General features: G+C 37.2%; 2 protein-coding genes across 27 annotated transcripts in view; one reads left to right on the top strand and one right to left on the bottom strand.

Annotated features, from left to right (window-relative positions):
* The window catches only part of FGGY (FGGY carbohydrate kinase domain containing), a 309,627-nt gene that overhangs the window by 443 nt on the left and 285,581 nt on the right, over positions 1-23,603 (top strand). For 5 of the 26 annotated variants that reach the window (XM_065072027.1, XM_065072045.1, XM_065072041.1 and 2 more), the window contains one exon: positions 20,820-21,062. The exons of the other annotated variants lie outside the window; for them this stretch is intronic. The gene's annotated coding sequence lies outside the window, so the exon portion shown is untranslated. Of the gene's footprint in view, positions 1-20,819; positions 21,063-23,603 lie in introns of those variants that run through there. 26 annotated transcript variants of the gene reach the window in all.
* Positions 914-4,789, bottom strand: LOC110363199 (CARD- and ANK-domain containing inflammasome adapter protein). The gene has a single exon (XM_021295627.2). The coding sequence runs from the start codon at positions 4,385-4,387 to the stop codon at positions 2,117-2,119; it is 2,271 nt and encodes a 756-aa protein (XP_021151302.1). The 5' UTR covers positions 4,388-4,789; the 3' UTR covers positions 914-2,116.

Here is a 23,603-nt window from a genome sequence, read left to right as displayed (position 1 = left end):
CTGCTGGAGCGCGCTGGGGCAGCGGCTGTTTGCGGACTGCCCGGGGCGCACCCGGCCCCTTGCATTGCAGTAGGCTTGATACCTGTATTTCTAACTATTGGACTGTATTTTAAGGAATTATAGGACTCACAGTTTAGGAGAATATTAAGGTAGCAACCTTTAAAGATCAACTAACCTTGTAGCCATAGAATCTTTGTATAAGGAAACCTTGTAGCCATAGAATCTTTGTACTTGGTAGTGCTACCTTATTCTTAAAACTGATATAGATTTATGACATTATTTTAAAATAGGTAATTGAAAAGTAACTGAGAAACGTGAATGGTAACTGAGAAACAGGCAAATGTTGCTTAGCATTGCTTAAAAGATATCTTGTGTTAGAACACACATGGAATATCTTAATGGTTGTCAAGAATTGTAATGTTTTTGCCAGTTTTCAGTCACTTGTAGTGTTTCTGTCAATATAAGCCATGTATAGGTCAGCGGCTGATCTATGGAGGGACACCTCCAGTCCGTCCCCAGTACCAAATAAAGAAATCCTCCTTTTAAAACCCAAAAACATGGTTTTAAGACTTCATTAATTTGCCGATTTTACGGTATCAAGCTGACCCAAGAGGGGATGCTTTCAGTACATCATGCTGCAGATTTCTGGTCTGCCAGCCTCTGCACCGCTGAGCTCACCATCGTGTCTTGCTGTTCATCAAGAAGATGACAGCAGCAGGGTGTTGTGCAGGTTGTAACACACCCATAAAAGTCATGTTTTTTTCCCAAACGTTCTTAAATCTGTTGTTTCATTTTGCAAAATGCATTTGTCTTTTCATGGTAATTTAGCTTCTAATCATATAGTGAATGAAAGTGTGGAGAACCATAAGGGTTGATTATCATTATACAGAAAATGACCACAGAGATCCTCCTGTCAACTTGAGAAAGAGTTTCTGTTTTCAGATATTACAATAATGCATATTTTGAACAAGTAAACTCATTACAACCTTTTTAAGCTGAACATTTCATCTTTGTGCTGGAGCTGATTTGAAAGTTAAATTAACAAACAGCAAATATGATTGGTTTTGTTACCTCTACTTAAAAATGCAAAATCTGGAGAAATAGTGTGATAAAGGATAGGAAGAAAAATGATCTATTTAGTCTTGGGATCTGTCAATGCCATGTCATAAGGTATAATATATAAATGACTAAAGAGGGTCTAGCCCGATACTGATTGTCAATGTAGCACATAATAGTGGCCTGAAAACAACATTGTGTTAGCAAAGTTATGGGCACACACTCCTCCTCCAGTTGGTTTATACTGAGCCTCCTGATAAGATTTATTAGCATGGGGAGTGGGTCTAGTAAATCTAGGGTAGAGCAAACCCCACACTAGTAAATTTGCAGGGAGATGCCTTCTGATCTCTAGTTAGCTCAGAGAGCAATATTGTGATCAGCATAAAGCAAGCTAATGTTACATTAGCCTCAGGAGAGCTGGTGCTGTTCAGCTGTTTGCTACCCTCCTTTTCCTCGTGTTCAGTTATAGCTGTGGAGTAGGTTGAATCAGCTCACATGTGCAACCTGGAGCAGACATGCATGACTGGACTGAAAGGGAGAGCAGATTGTGTTGGCAGCACTCTGTGCTTAAGTCTGCCCAAGCTAAACAAAACTAGTGTTATCTACTCTAGCATCTCTATGGTCTATATCCTTGGGGATACAGATGTCTCCTTACTCATAATAGATGGCTTTTTAAAAATGTGATTTTACCAAACAATGCTTAACTGAGCTATCCGTACAGGCTAATATTCACAGACACATGAAAAGTTATTTTCAATCATTTTTTAAAAAAATTTTGATTTATACTAGAGTTTAAGACTGAGGCTTGATGTGTTTAAGACCAAGGTTTTTGAAATAGGTATGAGATTCATTATTGAAGCAAACTAATCAGTACTTGCAAGTTTAACAGTGTCTTTAAGATCCTTTTTGCCATGGCCACCTATGATTGCTAACTTAGTTCTTAACTTAACTTATGCTAACTGCCTTAACATAATTGTCAATCATACTGGGCAAAAACACTATCCAGATTACATTAGAAGAGAATTCTGCTTTTAAATTTAGAAGTTTTTACTTTACATCTTCATTTTGTTATTAACATTTTCTTTTTCAAAAGTGTTACAATTTGAGCCTGATTTTCCGTCTTATTTAATTCTGCCACTTGCAATGGGGTCTTTTTGAGACTGTTAGCAGCTAATAAATTTGCTTTTTCTCCTTGTGACCAGTTTACAAGGGAATTCACAGCATTAAAATGACCAGCCTTGCACGCACAATGCAGTGGGGTATCCTTGCTGTTGTCTAAGGCATTAATGGCTGCCCCGTGGCTCAGCAGTAGATTTATCAGGTTGCTGTGTCCATATTCTGCTGCAATATGCAGGGTGGTCTTTCTCCAGATGTTTCTATCATCAATATTTTTATTTGTCCCTGACGTCAGAAGAATTTTTACAATCTCTGTGTTTCCTTTGATGGCTGCATAGTGCATTGGAGTACATCCATCCATGTCCTTAACTCCAAATCTTGCTTTTTTAGCTAACAGAACTTTCACAATGCTGAGATGTCCTCTCACAGCTGCCATGTGCAGGGGAGTCTTTTTCTCCCTGTCTTGTGCATTGGGGTCAGCATTAGCATTCAGAAGCATCTCTACCATTGTTTTGTCTCCCCTTTCAGCAGCAAAATGTAAAGGTGATTTTGACTGCCTATCCTTGACATTAACGTTGGCTTTGTGGTGCAACAGCTCTTGGGCAACATCACTGTTACCTCTTTGGCTTGCAATATGCAGAGGAGTAGCAAACTCTTTAGTGACAGCATTAATTTTGGCCCCAGCATTAAGTAAAAGGCCAACTAATGCCCCTTTATTATGCAGTGCAGCAACATGGAGAGGGGTTTCATCGGCTTGGTTCCTAAGGTTAACTTGCATCCCTTTGCGCAGAAGCAGATTTGTGATGGAAGCTGCCCCAGCTTGAACTGCCAAATGCAAAGCTGTGTCTGAAGCAGGAGTCTTTATTTTGAAGTCTGCTCCCTTTTTGATTAGAACTTCTGCTGATTCAACTTTGCCTGTTTCACACGCCAGGAGTAAAGGAGTGTACTGCATTTCATTGTAGGGGTTTATATCTGTACCTCTGTCAATTAAAGCTGCTACAATACCATGCAGATTTTTCTGTACAGCTCTAAAAAGAGCTGACTCCATCAGGTCACATGACAAACCTTTAGAATATTCTAGTAGTATTTTGAAGATGGATGGGTGGCTGCTGTTGAAGGCTCTTTCAGCCATGTTGGAATCAACACAGGCTCCAGCTTCTAGGAGCACTTTCACAGTGTTTTCAGACCCCTGAGAAACAGCATAACTGAGAGCAGTCTGTCCTTTTTCATCCTTTCCATCAGTGCAGGCACCAGCCTGTAAAAGCACTTTTGCCAGACTGCTCTCATCTTTAAGAGCTGCCATGTGCAAAAAGTTGTGCTGGTTCCTGTAGCTTCTTCTTGCCTCTTCTTTCAGGATCATCTTCAACACGTGACTGTGGTTATTCTGTGCAGCCAAATGAAGTGGTGTCTTGCCTTCCCTATCCAAACTGTACATACAAGCACCACATTGGAGAAGTTCTTTCACTGCGTCACCGTGGCCGTTCTCCGCAGCCCTGTGCAGTGCTGTTCTTCCTGTCCTGTCCTTTACATCTGTCTTTGCACCTTTGCTGATCAAATATTGCATTACCTTGAGATGGCCATTAGCGGCTGCAACATGCAGAAGTGTTTCACTCAAAGAGTTTAGCACATTAATATCATTATCTTTCAATGTTTTCTGCAACTCAGAAAGATATCCTTTAGCAACCGCATCAAAGATGCCAGCCTCAGAATGATCCTTTCTAGGTTTTGCTGCTCTCGAAAGTTGAGTTTCTTTTCTTTTTTTCTTAATAGTCCATTCTTGCTTTTTTCTTCTAGGACTGTCTTTTTTTTCCTGGTGCTGTTCACTGCTATTTTCAGACCAAACCTTATCTTTTTCGAGTAAATATCCTACCAATTGTCTTCTAGCATCTCTAATGCTTTCATTTACTTCACTGACATATTTTCTTATCTTGCTATAGAGTTGTGGCTCCACTTGCTTTAAACACGGATAAAAAAAGAGCCTGCAGGCTCGTTCACCTTGAGAAATTAGTATGTCTAAAACTCGAGAGTTCTTCTCTGTTCGTGTCCTGTAGAAACTAATGACCATCTTTTTTTCTGGTGTAAAAATACCACTGTCTATCAGCCAGTTCAGAAGATAGTCTGGGTCATTTATGCCTTCTACTAGCTCTTCTTTTTTAGTTCTTAGGACTTCAATTGCATATGGATTTGCAAACAGTCTAGTTGAATGCATGATCATGTTGATAATCAAAAAGTGAATCGAGCTATCGTTTGATGTTTGCAGTTAAATATGAAATATCAAAGCAGGCTCACATAATTTCACACATTCTTTTCATAGACCCATGAACCAGCAACTGTTTAGTCCAGTGATAAATCTTTAAAGAATGAGAAAGAAATCAAAACTCCCTCACCTTTTCTGTTTTTGTTAGAAGTCCTTTGATCTTTTCTGTTCTTCCTTAGCAACAAGTGAAGTTTAGTAACAAAACAAAAATCTCTGATATGTAAGGATATTCCACTTGGAAGACTTCTTCCAGATTTTTTGTGTATAATTAGAGAGAAAATAATTATTTTGTGAATCTGATACTTGAAGAGAAGATACTTGTTTATCGAGTTCCCCTGTGTCCCTGGCCAAGCTGTTTTTGTAGGTGCCTAAATAACCAGTCTATTAAACATGACAAAAGAAAATTCACAGCATAGTTACTGTTGCCATGATTACATACCTTCTATGATCTTAGATGAAAGAGTACACATTGCCAGCTACATAGGTGAAAGCCCTAGAATGTAATGAAATAAAAACATAGAGACGTAGATAAAAATAAACTGTATAAGCAGCTAGTTATAAAAAGTGAACCAGCCTTTCTAATATGAGCTTCGGTCTATGAGGTATATTTAACTTAAAGGCTATTTAACTTGTCATTCCTGCTGTAACCTGGAGTCTGTCTGGAACTTAATTCTTTTACATGAGGTGGATCAAGGCATGTGATTCAGCATGCAACATTTAAAGTATAATTAAATAGAGCATCCAATCTGGGAATACATGTAGTCTTCAACATGGGTGTAGGACCTTTGAATCTAGCTGTAATTAATTTAACTTATTGGTGTTAAAATTCCTTATGGAGAGAAGGAAGTAAAATAATAATAATCTACACATTTTGAAATTGAGATTACAGAGTTCTGTAAGAGCTAGAAGTAAAATGAGCCAAAAAGCCAAAAGCTTGACCTTATTTAAGGAAATGGGAAATTTTGCTGTCTGTTTCTTAGTTCAGTGCCTTTTCTGTTGGGTCGTGCTGCCTTTGTGTGTATTTTCTTTAATACTGTGTACAATGGCACTGATAAGATTTTTTTTTTTTTTTTCTATTCACTTTAGTTTTATAAGTAAGATTGCAAAGCTTTTCTATTAGAAAAAAGATTCATTGAAGAAATAGCCAGGAAAGGCAAGACTTTTAATATATATTTTGAAAGCCAGCCAATTACCAAGTCAGCAAATTTGACAGCCAATTTGAGAGCCCAATAATTCCTCTGAAATGCAAAGAAGGGCACTACACCAAGAATAGCAAAACCTTTGTCATTTAGTTAATGATTGTTAACACATAACATTAAAAACTATGGCTTATTGTAGGGAGTCAGGAGGTCTGAATTGTGTTCCCAAATCTGCTAATGACTTGGTCTGTGATCCGCAAATTATTTAGTCTTCAGATTCGACTTAACAAAGTGCTGAAGATCTGTCTGTCTCATGAGTAAATTAATAGTCCTTTCTTAAAGTTTGGTGAATTATTATCGTTTGGTGAATAATCCCTGTTAAACAGAGATAGCAAAGCTTGATTACCTTCACAGGAGAGTTTTTAGTTCCCGCTATGCAAAATGTCATGTGAGTGCTGAGCAGTATTGTTAGTATAGACAGCACAAGAATGTTTGGAACTCCTGAAAAATTTAAAACCAGAAATTATTATATTCTTTAAGAGTCTGTTACCATGGCAGTAATTTCCTGGTGTTCTGAATACACGAATTTTACAAGTACAAATGAAAGGGTGCAGTACTCCTAACTGGCCTTGAGGAGGAACATTTGAACAATATATGCAGGCAGCATCTCTTTCAGAGCCACCGTGGGCCTTTATTTTGGGAAAATAATATGCAGCAAATTACTTGTTACTAGATGCAAATCACAGCCTTCAAAATATAATTATGCATTCAAAAAAATGTTCTTCATTATAAGTATGTGACTTATGAGGAAATTCTGTCTTAAAACAAGAATCACATTTCACAATCACAAATTTTGGAAGCTTGTATGGATTTATTTTTAGAAATTATGTCTTAGAAGCCTAATTTTTTAAATTAGTATTTTAACTACTTTTAGAATTAAGCCTTTGTTCCAACAATGACTTTACATAAAGATTAAAAACAGATAGTTGAGAAGAAAAGAGATTAAAAATTGGCTATTTGAAGCATGCTTTTTATCTATATCTTTTTAAATTAGTAACTCTATTTCACATATAAATGTTTTAGAGAAGGGAAAAATATTACGGTTTCACACCTCTTCTTTAACGAAGTGCATGACACCACAAACACATGGGATCACCAGGAAGGTCTTAATTAAAAATAAGAATGACAAAATTTAATATTACTAAAGATCTAAGAAAATAAATAAGTTGGACAGAGGAAAAGGTAAATCTTTGGCTTTCTTTGTTATCTTTTACATTTATTTGTTGTTTGAGGGGCATAAGGTGATTTTTTTTTTTTTTTTTGCTAAGTACCTCACAGGCCACTTACATTTCTCCTGGCTTCTTTAGCTCCATGTATCCAAGGACTGTTCCTTATTAGATCTTACTAGATTATTTTGAAAATAAAATGATGGGGTTTGCTTCTGTCTTCTTTGTCAGATTGCACTTAAGGATTTTGTGTTCAGCAGTATAGATATATAGCAGGGATATATAGCAGATCAGCTTGTATGCATTGAGGAAATTTTTCATTTTACTCTGTAAGAACTTAGTAAGAAATTCTGATTGATTCAGCTTCAATGGTGTCATCGGAGAAACTTTACACTGTAAGTGTGCTTATTGTATTTTAATTCAGTGTGCAGGGAGTAGATTGTTGTGAAATAGAAATACTGGAAATCCTCACACAGGCCACTTAAGGTCTAATATAATTGTTAAATGCGGAAGTAAAAGTCTGTGTATATGTAAGATTACTTTAATTCAGATAGATCTATGTATACTTTGCACTGAATTTGTGGACAGGTATCAGCTGAAAACAACATGATGGAGTTTACAGCAGACCTTAGAAAGGACAGGTGATGCTATTGCCTGAAAAGATCTCTGATTTGGCCTCTGCGGAATAAGTGTCCATAAAGGGAGTGTTTGCTCACTGTTTTATTCCAGATTTAGATGATCTGAGAAAGGAGGCTTGAGCCAGTTATTTCTGACATGGAGTCTCAGTTTTGCTACCAACTTGTGTCCTTGGGCAAATCACTTAATCTGTGTGCCCTGTTTACACAAGCATTAAAAAAGGAAATTTTTCTACCTCACAGACATGTCCTAAGTGTTTATTAATGTTGGTGCAGTGCTTTGAAGTTATAGAGTGCTTTGAACTTTTTGTCCTTTGAAGTATTGTTTTCTGACTTCTCAAAGATGAACGTTTATTTCTTAAATTAAAACGTGCCCATGTTTTCTAGCTTATTTTATGTTGCTATGTCATCATCAAATATACATTTAATTTTCTCTATTTTAATTTCTCAAAGATGAAAGCAATCCAAAGTACACCTTGCGTATTGAGAAAAGAATTTGTGAGATGCTGTGGCCATGGAAGTGAGGAACCCATAGAGGTCCCCAGCTCTCCACTGAGGCTTTTCCACTGTGAGCCTGGAGCTTGCAGCTGCAGTTAGTCTGCTGCTGGAACTGCATGTAATGCAACTGAATGAGTTCCAGTAACTTCTTATGTTCTCCAGGGCATTTTCTTGATTAAATTGATGGAATGTCAAACATAAAAATAACATGGTTTCACTCACCGTGATATTTTTATCTTTCCCAATGTGTACTTTAATTTCATTTAAGACAATTGCTTGCAGTAATGCCAACTGTTTATTGAGAACATAACTCACTGTAGGATAACTAGTTTGTGAGACATAATAAAGCTAACATCATTATCTACACATCATGAGGGATGGAGAAGTATATCTGGGTAATCAAGGCATTTTCGTTAATAAACATGGCTGAGGATGAATTTTTGCCTTGAATAACCAGAAGTGTGGCCTAGCTGGTTGAGGTTGAACTATATTTAGATATAGCTAGATTGAGAAACAGCGGTGTTAGAAGTGCTCATGATGATGATTAGAGTGTACTTGGCTTATTATAACAATGGAAGAGAAGCTGACTAGTCAGAACATCTGCAAGAGAGACAAAATCTAGTGCTTAGTGTAGCCGAAAGATTAACTGCAGTAAATTAAGGAAGTCAAAAGGGAAGCTTTGGCACTGACTGATGTTGTTTGTGTTAGTCATATTTCTGTGGAGAGCAGGCTTGGGGCCTTCCTGGTGCTGAGAAATCTCTACCCTGGCTGGTATTTAAATATGAGATATTCCCCAACGTAGTGCCGTCCTCTGAATGCTACTGGCATAGACAGAACATGCGTATCATGGGGGCCAGAGCGGGGGCCTGCGGGAGGGAGGGGACAGCTGATCTGTCCAGTCTCACGTTCTGCATCTCAGACAAGCGCGCTGGGCTCCCATCTTATCCTCTCTGCAACTTCAGCCTTGGCAGGGCATAACCACCCCTGCAGAGTCCTGTGCCAGGCCTCGACTTGAAGGCGGTGCCTTGCAGAAGGCACAGCTTCGCATCTTTGTCCGCTATTTGTGGGTGCTTTCAAAATACTAAGCTGTTATAATAATTCAGGTATTTTATTGTATTTCCAATACAAGTCACAATGTTATCCCAACAATACAGTACTATTTCCTCAAGTATAAACAAATGAAGTATGTGTTAAGCGCTGCACCTCTATGATCCAAAACGTTATTTTTTTCTGAAGATTAACGTGTATTTTTATGAGGTTCCCAACCTGGGCTAACTCTAAGTGGATAATACACAGCTACAAAGTGCCACAGGTAGAACAGGTTGGCTGTCTGGATCAAACTGTAAGAACAAGGCTTGATGTACCAAACTCAGCCAAAGTGAGTATTAGGATTGGTTTTCAGTTTACAATGCATATATTGGTGAAGTTTAAGAAGAGTGACATAGAAACCTCTTTTTTGCCATTCAGATTTTTGAATAATTAGATTTAAGTATTTTTCCAAAGTTCTTCATGGAATTACTTGCCAGATAGTTTTCTGAGAAGCTGCATAGTGGAGGTAGAAAGAAAAATGAACTTTCTTTTTTAGCTTCATAGGGCTAAGGAAAAGTAATGTTCTTGTTTCGGGATATAATAAATAAAGTAAAAGTTGGTTTGAAACAGAAAAACATGTTAGTGATGATATGATGAAATTTAGGTTTAGTTACTGTAATTTTCATAGTACAATGTAAAAAAATTAACATTTCTGTGTCTAAATTATGAGTATTACTAGTCCTTTATTTCTGTACGTATTTATTCTGCAGAAGTCCTTATTGTCATAAGCTTAATTTAAATTTAAGAACTAACATTCCTGTTAATCTATTGAATAAACTTGTATAGACACTAATACTAATTTTGCTAATCAGGAGATACCATTTTCCAATTCATTGGCTTAAAGTTGTACCAGTGTCACGATTTTTTACAATAATTATCATTTTAGATTTCCTTTCAGACCAATGCTAATAGAAAGCAGTTATGGCAAAACACTAGCCCACATATCATTAGCATAAAATGTAAATGATGTAAAAGTATTAAGTTACTAAATGCTGAGGCAGCTTCAAGTCTCAGCAAAACCGAATGGAGAGAGGACTCATTTCTCCAAAATGGGCAGACTTTTTTTCCATTTCAAACCAAATAAGCCCTTGTGGTTTTGAGTCAGGAACACACACTTTGTCAGTGAAATCCTACAGAAGGAAATACTTTGTAGAAGCTCTTTAACTGTTGAAGAGCAAGATCCTTGTGACATCCCCTGTAATCTTACTGGCACCAGTACTCCCAGAAGATGGATATGGTGGTACCACTGGATCTCCCACAGAAGCCTTTTGGCCAGATTTTCTCTGTAGATGTATTTTGTGAAAAACTATTCTGCATTTATACCAGTACACAAGCAGAATTTTGTTCTTACTGATTATAAAATGCTCTAGATATGAATAGAGACTAACGTGACTTTGAAAGGAAATAATGTTTTGCCACATCATAAACCAGCTTTAATTGCTGTTATTTATTAAGTTATTACAGTTAGATGTCAAGCATCAGACATAGTACAGACATTTACCTAAACAATGTCTTGCTAATGAAGTCTACGCACACACATTTGGAAATTTTGCCCTCTCTGAGGAATCCATTTACAGTAAAATGTATATAAATTTTATTTACTATGTCAAAAGAATTTAAAAATACATTTATTTTAGTTCCATATCTGTTTTTTTTTCTGAACTTGAAGAAAGAGAAAACTTACTTCAATTCAGTGTGGAAAACAATATAAGTATTTTTAGTTCTGGTAAGAAAATTATGTTATAATTACTCTGTAAAAAAATGCAGTATGTCTTTTGAGTTAATGATAATAAGATTTAGTTTCTGAAGCTTGGCACCATCTTTCTGCTTTCCACCAGAAGCAAAAAAGATACTGTAGTCTTGTGAGTGGGAGAGCAGATATTAGGGAATAGGGGCTCATTTAATTCCCTCTTTAAATCTATTAGAGGGAAATTGAAACAGTTGGGCCTAACAGCTCCACAGCTCTCATTTCATGCCTCCATAAGATTTTTTTCTTTTTCCATTTTTCTTTTCCCCCTAGATATTCTAGCTTTGTTTCTCATTTTTCTGTTTACCTTGAAAATGGTTCCTGTATTCCCTTCTCTCTGAGTTTGGGAAGGTGGCTATTGCATTGTGAGTCCTTTGAGTCCTTTAGGTTTTTCTTGTTGCCACAATTTTACAGAGGACTGATAATAATCAGCACCATTAAAAAAACCAAACCAACAACAAAAACCAAAACCAAAACAAAACACAACAACAAAAAAACCCAAACCAAACCTGTGCAAGCTTATTTGTGACCCTTGAGTGACTGTAATTCCTACCTTACTTCTTTACTTCTCAGTTTTTCAATAGCATTGCTCACTGCAGTATGGAAAGACAAAGCAAGTCAGGATTAAAAAAGATTGCCTGGCAGTTCTGTCTTAGCTTTTCTCCATTACTTTTTCTTTGTCTAGAAGTCTATACTTAGAGAAGAAGAAAGTTGATTTTGTTTTGTTGGTTTTTTTTCAAATTAAATAGCCAAAAAAAAATTTTTATTTACGTTCTACTTGTCTTAATATTGAGATATCCATCACCAGTACATCTTTACTATTCTAAATCTCCTTATGTGTAGCACTTGTCTAGTCTTTAGACAGTTCAAATTACTCAAGGGGCTCGCTTGTAAACACTTTTTTTCCCTTCTTCCTTCTTCTGAAAAAAAGATGTGGAGGCATTTAATTTTTTTTTTTTTCTGTCTACTTTTATAATCATTCAGTTGTACTCTATGCTGATCAACTAGTTAAAATTGTCTTGGATTTTTAGTTGCATTCAGTTTATATTACACATCAAAATTAAGTTTAACTTTCCTGCTACAGCAATGCTAGAAAGTCATTGGCATGTAATTGTTTCTTTCATAGTAGTGTTTTGATCTGTTAACAATTTTGTAATTTAGTGACACATTTTGTTCAGTTTCGCAGTATTTCTCAGTGCTAGAGGGTTTTCTTAAGCTTATAAAGTTTATTCTTTAACATTATCTTTTTCCAGTTCTGACAGCTTCCCCTGTCTTCTGTTGGAATCCTCTGGCTTTGTCTGACTGTTTTCGCTCCTCCAGAATGTGTGTCTTCTTGTATGTCCAAATCTGGATTTCTGCACCTCACATTAGTTCCAGTTCAGCAAAGTATGTAATTATACATCTGACTATAGAAGGGTGCCTCAGTGAAGTGCAAGTTTGCCTTTCAGAAAGTTTAGTAGGATATTAGCACCCCCTGTCTTTTCCTGAATTGTGAATTATGTTTTAGCATTAAGGAATTAAGTGGAGCACTGAATCAGGACCTCACCTATTCTTCTGTCAGTTTGACTCTGTGACAAATACCCTTGTTGATTTGGATAGCTCCCTAAATCACAAAATCCTGACAACTCCTCCAGATTCATGGTGTTTGCTTTCCTTGGCATATCTCAAAACATCCTTCTCTGTTCAGCTGCACCTGTGATATTCCAGCAGCTCTCTTTGTTCCCAAGCCATTATGTCTTCCTACTCAAATTTCCATTCAAAGAGTGATTCATACAGCAGGGGAAAGGCATGACCTAGCTGCCCCCTCAGTTTCCATCACTTTGCAAATCACGTGCAGTCTCATTTGAACTGAAGCTTTCATTTCAGACTTCTCTTTTTCCGTTCCTGGAATTAATTATTTTATTCCTTACTCCTGTTGTCTGCACTGTGAGCAGGAAAATGTTCACTGCATACAGAGGCATTTGGTTTAAAAACCAAAAACAAACAACAAAAACAACAAAACCCCCACAAGCAAACAAACCACCCAACTAGCTTTGCTCACAGGAGCAATGAGAACACATCAGCGTGGATTATGTTTCCCCTAGAAATGCCTTTTCTCACAGCAGATGAATACCTGTAGTTGTTACCTGTGCTATAGTTACTCTGTGGAAAAAGCACAAGCTTGACTCATTGTACCAGCATCCTTTTATTTTAATAATAGCTTTCACACTCTGAATGTCTGGTTCTGATGTCCAGCTGGGGAGAATTGCACATCTCCACCAGCAGTGTTTACAAGAGCTGCATGCTCTTCTGTCATTCTTGCCCATGCTTTTGATGTCTTCTGTTGTCCTCTGTATTACTCTCCTCTTCATCCTTTGAATGTTACTGCTTTATGCCTTTTTGAGTCTCCTCTTCCACCGTTACTACTGTATCATCAGACCCACTCACAACTTCTATCTCCTTTACTGTGCAGTAGAAGCATTCCCTGTTTGAGAAAGTTTTTAAGGTTGTTGTTTTTCCCCTTGCCTGAATAGCAGTTCTGGATTTACAAGGCTCTCAGGATTAAATTGTGTTCTGTGAGACTTTAGAGACTCCTGCCAGGCGACGTGGTAGATGCTGAAGAGGCATCTACACCCGTTGTAGTCTGCCTCTAGGTGTATTTTCTGCTGCTGTGGTTCCCCAAATTATTTCGTTCAATATGTATAGCATAACAGTACACAGAATAGTAATATGCCCACTAGGGATGTTAGAAGACCCAGCTTAAGGAAAGGATAGTGATTTTTAACAAGTACTAGTGCAGTTATTGGCTACAGTAAGTAAAGACGTAAGGTAGAGAATGAACCTTCTTTTTCCCATGGGTCACAAGACATAGAGAAAGCTTAATTTCAGCTAAAAGTTAATAAAGCGTCATGAAAATCAGATCAACATGACATTAAGAAGTGAAATAAGGGATACTATAGTGACAGCTCAAGCTATATTAGTAACTTCATATTTAATTCAACAAAATATCAATATTTAAAATTTATCTGAAACAGCCAGAGCTTGCAATAGAATGCAGAGCAAACCTACTACAGATCATACATGGCCATGGCAAACTTGCTAGAAATACTGGCAAATTGAACTTAATTATAGCAGATTACATCTCAAGATTTGCACTTCCCATGCTGTTTTGGTTTGGTACCTGTATTACTTTATTTTTGAATGTTTTAAATCAAACACTGTTAATCAGCTTTTGCGCTCTGTAGGCTTGCTTTTTTGTTAGTTTATTTTACAACAGGTTGCATTAATCTTATCTAGATGTGATTTTCAGTTTTGCATGGATTGGCATCAAAACCACCAGGACGGCAGTTTGTTCCCCCTTCCCTTCTTTGACTCACTGGCATAATTTCCATCCAACAAAGCTTTTCAAAAATAAGGAAGGAAAAGGCCTTCCTATACAAGCTTCCTGTGAATCCTATCCAGATATACGAGCCTTGTGTAAGAGCTTGGCAGGCAACCCCAGCATATGCCACTTAGTGACTTCCTTATTTTGTGCTATCATTCCATGCACAGAAAATGAATCTGAAAATCAGAGTAATTTTCATTCATTTTAGAATAAGAAATTTTAAATGGTAGGTTTCCTATCTGTGCAGAACACCCACATTTTAAATTAAAAGTTTTGAATGCTGACAGCATTAGTCATAGGAAATCCTGTATGAACATCCAGCATTTAAATTGGACCTTCCCCTAGATCACACCATAGAAGGAGTTTACAGGAAAACATTCTGTTACTCTTAAATACTGCATTGATTTTTAACCCATTACATGCTATTGCATCTGACATGACAGTGCTTTTTTTTTTTTTTTTAATAGAACCCATTTCCCAATTTCTTGTGATCAAAATGATACTGAAAAACTGTATTTCTCTGCAAAAGTTTTCTGTATTTTAATAATACACTGGTAGCATTCTATAGATGCATATGTGTATGTATATACACCAGCAGATTACTACGAAGAGCAATTTGCTGTGATGGCAGTGTGTGAATGGCAGTGGCACTATCATGGTGCTCAGAGGAGGATTTACAGGACATGAACTTCAGTGCCAGCGGCGTGCTACTGCCTTAAAGAATGACTCAGACCATGATGCTGAAAGGGCAAATATGTTAATATTCACATGTTAATCATCAGCATCAAACTGTTTAGCTCAGTAAAAATGGAAGGCTAAAAAAGCAACATAACTTTGTAAACTAAACCATAACACGGTCAAGGTATGAAAGTAACAAATACAGCTGCGGTGCACAGGTTCATTTTCGTATTACGTGGGTGAACCAACTTTGATACTTTCTTTGTCTAAAGATATTATATCTCTTAAAAAAAAAACAAAAACAAAAAACAACACCTCCTTGTTATCATTTTTATTTAGTGGGAAAATCCCACACATGTTGAGTTATTGTGGAGCAGCTGGCTTAAATTAAGTTTTCAGACTTAAGAAAGGAATCCCAGAGCACAAGGTATCAAATAATGGCTAAATTCAAGATTAGGATGAGGCTTGCGATGTTAGGCATGGCAAGCATATATTGAGCAAATGAACTTAAAGAATCATAGGGTTTTTTTGGTAATGCTGTGAATCATAGTATTCCAGGGTTAGATCAAAGTACAACAATCTTTAAATATTGTTTAACATGGTTTATTACATTAATCAGAATACATTTTATGTAATTGGTCATAGGTGAGAAGCTTTAGATTATGCAAATACTGATGGATGACAATAAAAGTAATGGAAAGCCATTAAAAATTCTCAGTATTCGAGAGTTCTACTTTTATTCTGACTCTTCTTAGGAATTTCAAGAGCCCTTTGTATGTTTTTTGGAACCTTATTATTACAAATAAACGTTTTTGGTTGTATAGGCAAAAATTATATTTTTCACTGGCTACATGGAGAGTTTCTGTTTGGTTTTGACCTATGCTTATAAAACTTCACTTTTTCAACTCATAGACTGTTAGGGAATAGACTGCCTTAGCTTACTGAATTATTGGGTAGACTCAGAGAGTCATACAGTCATTTAAGTCAGAGCGTAGATCTCTGTTAAGTCAATATTATTCTGAAGATCCAAACCAGAGAGAGGATTAAGGCCAAGACATACTTCTTTGGTTTGGAGCTTTTTGGTTTTGTTTTTTAAGCCAAGACCTGGACTGCCTGGAAGTAGGGAGAATTAAGTTCAGTACTTCTCTTCTGCACTGTAGATCTCACTTGTACTTCACATGATCAGCGGTTACAGAAAAATAATGTGTGGGACTATGATGAGAGAATACCGTTAGAAAGGCTTTGGAAGATCAGCAGGCATTATTCTTCACTGGAGATGCTGGTGTTCCTAATTTGCAACAGATTTGGGAATCGAGCTGTTTAACAGGAAAAGAATAACTTTGTAAGATCTTTGCTTTCCTGAGCTTATTGCTTTGTTGCTTTTGTCATCATACTTTGTCATTGTTACCTTTAGAGATGGATTGGAAATGTAAGTGGCTTTGCTATAATAGTAGCAAATAGGTATTACAGATAGCAACTGTGAGAGCATTTTGTTAAACAAGTTGCCACATTCATCACAGGGCACATAACCATGGAAGAAACAACAATTAACATTAAGTTAAAACCCAAGCCTTTCTCTTATTGCCAATCTGGCATTTCCTGTCCAGTGAGAAACACAGAAGCAATTTCTGCACAGAAGAATGATAACACAGTAAACAAAGGAGAGCAAGGAAATAGCTTGAAACTAATTTGAGGTGTGCTGGTGTATTTTGTGAGTAAATTCAAAACAGACATGGAAGCCAATATCAGGAACATGTGCAAGATATTCCATTTATAAGACTTTGAATAATAACCTCACTGCCCTCTTAAATAATTTTAAATATATATGCATAAAGTTAGTCATCTAACATAAACAGTTTTATAAGCAGGTATATTAAGGACTCACAGTTCTTGTTCAAGTTAATGGGTGCATGAAAAAATGTTCACTGTGAAACTCAAACCACGTTTTATAGGTTTGTCCATATGGGAAGTTGAGCTTGTTTAACCAAAAGTGTGAATTCAAATTAAATTATTGAAACTGATGCAAAATCTGCCCAGGCATTTTAGTAGTGTAGTTTAAATTGGGAAGAATGAATTTAAAAGTTCTGACTCAATCTCTGGTAATTTGAAGATTGCTGGTGAGCATTTCTCTCAGAAGATGCCACATCCCTACTGCTCATACCTGCATTTATGTTCCACCTCCCTTATTGCTCCACATCATTTCAGGTGTTTGTAGACTTGTGGAGTTAACCAAATAAGGGAAGCAATACAGATTAAAAGAAGTATTCTGCAATATTCCAAAAAGTGCTACCAGCACAAGTGAGGGGGTGGAAGAGACAAAGGAGGAGAGGAAAGGTGGCTGCCCAGGCTGGCACCGGTGTGAAAAAAATGCTTACACACATCAAAGCTGAGCTCCCCATAGGCCAGGAGGCAGATCTGTCAGTGCTCGCCTGGCGGTAGAGCAGCCAGGCGCTGCTCTTTGGAGCAGCACTGGCCAACTGTTCAGCAGCTGCCCTCCGCAAATGGGCATATAAACCTAAACTGCTTTATTGGTAGCTTCTCAAAACACCACAGCTAAAGCTACTCGAGGTAATGCACCAACGACCTAATATATATCAAAATCAGTAAAGTAAGACTGTGCATGCTTGTGTACCAGTTTGAAACAATCAGTTTTAAAGAGCTAGAGCCATGTAACTTTCTTATGCAAATAAAACTTTGGTATGAGCCTAAGTAAATTCCTGATAAGAAAAAAGTCCCTTGGGACAAAGTGTTTTGCCCTTGCTCATTTTCTTTCTTTCTGCTCTGGAAACTCTGACATCCCTGTTTCCCAACATAAGATAGTATGATTTTTAAACAAGTTTTCTTTCCAATATTTATCAGTGGCCTGATTTCCAAAACTGGTATATCCGACATCCTTTGGGCTTGTACTACTTTTTTTGTGACTGTCAATCAGTATTTTGAGAAAGAATCAAATCAGTCAACTTTATTGTTACTTTCGCAAAATTACACAGAAGCAAAAAATGTCAGTAGTTGTGAAGCTTAGTTGGGGCACTTCCCTAAATATACTTAGGTGGTTTGGAGAAAGAAGAAATGGGAACTAAAATTCAGAAGTCTCTAGCCAAGTTAATATATTGAAAGCACAGATAAATCTGCATAGGGAAAAACAGCCTGCTTTTCCACAGGTCACAGCCTAATGTAGTAGGAAATTAGAGAAAGATGTGCTGCTACCTGCAGTACTGCACTGCTAAGATAGAAAATCTTAGAAGTCTCTGCTTCAAGGCAAAGGAACCTGACCAAAGACCATTAAATTCTGCTCACATTCCATCATTTAAAGAAGGAAACTTTGCTCTTAACTTTTTCCAGGGCTAGCTTTGGTCAGAACCTTGTTGCAGACTAACTGTAACCTGTGCTGTCAGTACTGAAGTCAGCTATACTTAGTGCACAGTTTTATATTGTGGTGTTTTGTTTTGGTTTGGTTTTTGTAATTTTGCATATAAAAGCACGATGTTAAATGATTAGAATATATTTAGAAATACTTTGGTTCAGTGAGGAAGCAGAGAGGGCAGACAATCTGTATGACAGCAAAGCCAAACAAGAAAACTTAGAGATGGATTTTGCCTTGAGAATTTGGGTTCTTTATTTTCCCTTCAGGTATTTGGGTCAGACACTTGGTAATTATTTAGCATGATAAAGATCATATCTTGATTAGGGCCCTGATGCACCACTAGAGGGTTCATAGTAAGTCTTGGTTTTAATTATTTCTTCTGAGGAGTTTTGAACAGTTAATGTTTGGAGTACCTTAGTGTTTGTATAGGGAAAAAAAGAGCATACATTATATATATATGATGCAGTACAGTAAAACTTTGCATACAGAAATTTGTTGAGCACTAATGTGGTGGATATTTGCAGAACTTTTCTGTTTAGTAGAAGGAGGTGTCTCCTGATTCTAATGAGGTAATCATTACACTCTGTTTTCTTCGTATCTGACTAGAGGCTCCTAAGTTAAAAAAAGTAGACTGCTGAGGCATAGGCATTTCCAACTAGCAATTTAGTTTACCCAAATCACTCTCTGAAGAAGCCTGCGCTTTTCTTTTAACGATAAGGAGAACCTGTGGTGCCTCCTAACCTAGCTACATAACTTAGGAGTCAGGAGTCAAAACTGAAGAAAACCTGAGCTATATCATTAACATGTTATGGCTTCATTTAAAAAGGAACTTTACGTGTTTGACTTCTCAAGGTGAAGATAAAACAAGAATCAGAGCTTGTGAGGTAGATGCACTAGCTCACAATTTTTAACACCATTAAAAGTTCTAGAACTACTTTTGGACACAAATGAAAATGAAATTTTCATAGTTGCCAAGGTGCTTTGATTTGTAGTGACACAGAGGTCAGCAACTTTGAGAATCACATCACTCCAAATAGGTAGGCTCCAATTTTGGTAGTGTTAAGCCATGCTTTTAAACCTACTGGTAACCCATTCAGTGGCAATTCAAAACTTCTTACCTCCATGACAACAGCAGATATCTAAAAGTCATGCCCACTAGTGAATCGTGTGGATGAGAATTCTGGAAAATAGCCGTGGGCACTGTTTTTTGAACCCTTAGTGTCCTCTGAAATAACTGATTATTCCGTGATTAAGATCATGCAGGATTGGGGAACAGGGAAGCTGTTAATCTTTTTTAGTACATTTGCATGACAGCAACTTTCATCTGAAGACTTTTCTGGCTACTATACCATCTGAGCAAAAGCTCCTGTTGCAGACATCTGTGCAGCTTGTTCCAGGACTGTTTGCTTTTGAGCTCCACCTGCTGGAATTGTGTCCTATTTCCCACATCTTCGGTGTTATGCTGCCAGGTTTCACAGGAATTTTTTTTAATTTGAAAGAGAATAAAGAACAAAGCTCACAATTCAGAGGAATTTCTACCAAGTCATCGGTGCTTTTGTTTAAGGAATCAGCCTAAAGATTCCTTGGAGAATACAAGGCTCAAAAATAATTGTGAGACTGAGGAAAAGAAATATTAGTTCTTCCTCCACTTTTGTTTACAGAGCTAGTTTCTAGGTATTTTGTAGAGATTTGGATTGATCAGGTCCGTTATAACCTATCAAGTTCTTTATTGGATTTCAGAAATAGGTCACTCACTTTATTATTTTTTGTGAATTAGGTTTTTGTTTTGTTTTCTCCTAATGTCTGTTGTCACTCCATAACTAAGAAAATTAGCAGTGCTTTCAATATTTAATCAACTTTTTATAAAGGCATTCTTCCCCATTGTAACTGTGTTTCTAGTATTTCAGAATATTTAAGGACAGAAGGGACCATGATGAACAGCTAATTTGATTTTTGTAGCTCCATTGTTCCTTAACAAAAATGTACTGCCAAGAATAATGTGCAAAATTGGAAAAAAGGGCCCTGCTGTGCAAAACCACTCTAAAACTGTTTAAGTAGTCAGAGGCTTTCATGGTAAATTATATGATGACTTTCTACAAGTTCTCTTGTAAGAAGCACCATTCTCTGTTCAGAGGATATATTATAATGTCGCCTCAACAATAACGTATATGTGTAGAATTAGGATTGCCACCAGTCCTTGGGTGCAGACACTGGTGTTGGCAGTGTGTGTAATTCTAAAGAACAAGCGCTTTCCTGGAAGTATTACTGTCTCAAAAAGCAAACCACCTTCATTTTGAATTTTTCTTTGCTTTGGTTGGAAGGCTAATACTACCTTGTTTCTGTCCCTAGCCTAATGCTAGATGTTACTAAGATATATTCTGTTTCATAATGGGTTTGTGTATGTGATTATTTCAAATATTATTTCCTTGTTGTCCATCTGCCTGTCAGCAATGTTTTGTGTTTGCTTATGATGTTTGCAACCTTTTTTTACTACACAGTGAGCTTTGCCTGAACTGGTTTTAGTTTCCTGATGTGGGTAACCCTACACTGTTACACCTAAGTCTTAGGGACAGGGCTAGAGAGGAAGAGATGGAAAATAGAGAAAGCGCTAGGCTTCATATTAAAGATAGTTATTATTTTTTTTTTTCAGTTCTGCCTTGTACTTCTCATGGACATGGTACCATACTCTGCAGTGCACTCTACCGATGCCCAAGCTTGTTAAAGCCTGAGCTGGTCCATCTACCTCCACAGTCGATGCAGTGATGCTACCTGGACTGATAACCCCAGAGCCTAGGTCAGGGTTATTGGCTCAGGCAGAGCACTGTGTGGATCCAGCTCTATAACTTCTGATTTTGACACTGGTTCAGGCTCCACACTCCACTGTGCAGTGTCCGTAAGTGCTGTGCGATACTAGATAAATGATGTAAGCCTGACGTATAGTAGCCTGCATGTCTGTAAGTTAGATTCTTTGCTTCCAGCAGAGTTGTGGGGTGAGATCATTAATGCTTATGCAGCAATGTACTTCATTGAAAGGCCTATACACTTTTTTTCAGAAAGTAATTATCAGAATGGATTTCATAGGCTTCTGCATGGGAAAAAAACCTGTCAGTTCTTTTTCCAATAGGTTTGGAGGGATATTATCTGTCTGTATTTCTTGACAACTTCCTATAAAATGGAAAGCTAAGGCATCTCTTGGTCTCCAGACTTCATTGTTAAATGGGTATGTGCTGCCTTAGACTGATATGTAAAGTGCTGTGTTTTGAGGTCAGGAAACGTAGGCAATTCAAGAATGGGGAGTCTATTAGTAACTGCTACTGTGTTCTGAAACTTATTGGTATGTAACTCTTTCCCACCCTAGAATAAGTTAGATTGTTACTGTTATTTCTGTAATGACAAGTACTTTGGATTTAAAATTATTCAGTGAGACATCATGACCAAACCCCTCTTGTAGCCCACTTCTGTTCATGGAATACAAGTGTGAGGATTTTGTTTGGTTTAGTACAGACCCAAATTCTAATTAATATTTCTGTGTCCCAAACATGTTGTTCTGATTAGAGGCTCTTTGCCTAGGCAGTTCTGTGTAGCCTGCCCTGTTTGAAACCCTGCCTTTTCTGACTTCACTTCCTGAATCCGTTGACAACACTCACAGCCAAACAAAATACATGTTCACAATGCTGTTATTTGCAAAATATTCCCTTGTGAGTACAGCTGGGGCAACAAAAAGAGAGTTTCTCTCTGAATCTGAAAGAGACCTGACCATTCCTTATAGTAGTAAGGCACATAATGCATTAAGCAATTTTAATCTCAGCAGTTAAGTAACCATTAAAACTTTGCATTTCACCACATACAAATGCATGCACGTCTTTAATTACAGTTGTGCATATGGATCACTGAGTGATCCAGTAATATATGAAGAGTGCTGAATTTTATTCTGTAGCCCACCACACTGTTTACAAAACAGATGGAGGTGGAGGGAACATAAATTTACTTTGCCTTGTCTTAGGCCTGAGGCTCAAACGAGCTGTGGGACCAAATAAAGTGTTCAGCTTAGTCACCTCTCTTCTTGTGAAACTGTATCGCTGGCACTAAAAAATGCCTTGTTTAATGGTAGGTTACGTGACTGGACATCAGTACCTCCTGAGCTGGACCAAGTCAAGGAACTCATGGCTCAGAAGCCAACCCGTTAGAGGATGCCCACTTAATGAGTTGTGCTATTACGCAGTAACTTCTTTGCCTGTGCTACAGAATGCCGTCCTTGAGAGAGAAAACACATAACTGCAACGCTAAATGTCTCTGTGTGCGTATTAGGATAGGGTGGAGCAGACTGTCACTCAGCTGCGTTTAATTAACATAGTATTTTATATAATGTATTTATTTTTTACGTAATTAGGTCATTAGGCAAAATGCTTGCTAGTAACATCAATTCCATAACCCAGCACTGTTGGGAGTTAAACATGCACCTTTGCATGTAATTTATCTCCTTGCCCTGCTTATTTTGCTAGTTGGCACTTGCTAAATCCCTGTAAAACCACACCCAGCAATGCTGTGTATTATCCCTCTGCTGTCTATTCCTACATATGGTCAAAATCAACTTACCTTCCGGGTTGCTGACATCAGCAGAATGTACTCTTGGCAAACTACAGTATCCTCCTAGTAACCCTTTGTTTGGTTGGTGTTATTACAGTTGTATTCCTCTGACAGCAGCAAACACCACCTAAACAGTGCCTACCTTGACACTTGGATTATGATGTGAAAGGAGATTACCATATTATTGTATTTTAAAGATTAAAACAACCCCTCATGATAAAATGCATATAATATGAGAGTAGGAAAAAAAAAAAAAAAATTAGAGGAAAGATACTTCTATGGTTCCTGTAAGGATGTGACCCACAGTAGTTGCAAGTTTCAGGATATCATTTTGGTAACAGTAAAGGTATTTATATATCTCCATTGATGTAATCTTGTGAAGTGACCTTAAATAAAACTCTCACTTCAGCTAAAATTATGCTTATTCCTAGTCTAAAGAGAAAACGCATTTTTAAGACTGCCTACTCTAAAAATACTAGCATTTACTAATAGCTAATTTCTAATATTTTCTGGCTGTCTTTTGATAGCATCCATTTCCTCTTAGATGTTTGGCTCTAGACAGCAAGCAGGAAAATGTCTGATCTCCTTTAAAATATATGCTTATTGAACTAAATTAATTTGGTACAGTGCTGAAAATCCTGGTATAATTGTTCCCCCCCCCCACAATGAGTTAAGTAGCAAGTTTCTAAGGTACATATTTATAGTGTCACTAAAAACCAAGATTATTTTTCTAAAAAATACAGGGGAAGTGCCAGAGAAGTTGCTATTTTTAAAAAGTTGCTGAAAACAAGGAACAGGAGTTGCTGTTTTTCAACAAGCTGCACTTTTCATGTTGCACTAGGTTCAG

The sequence above is a fragment of the Columba livia genome, chromosome 8, assembly GCF_036013475.1.
Source record: "Columba livia isolate bColLiv1 breed racing homer chromosome 8, bColLiv1.pat.W.v2, whole genome shotgun sequence".
NCBI lineage: Eukaryota > Metazoa > Chordata > Aves > Columbiformes > Columbidae > Columba > Columba livia.
This window is presented reverse-complemented; position numbering and strand designations above follow the sequence as displayed.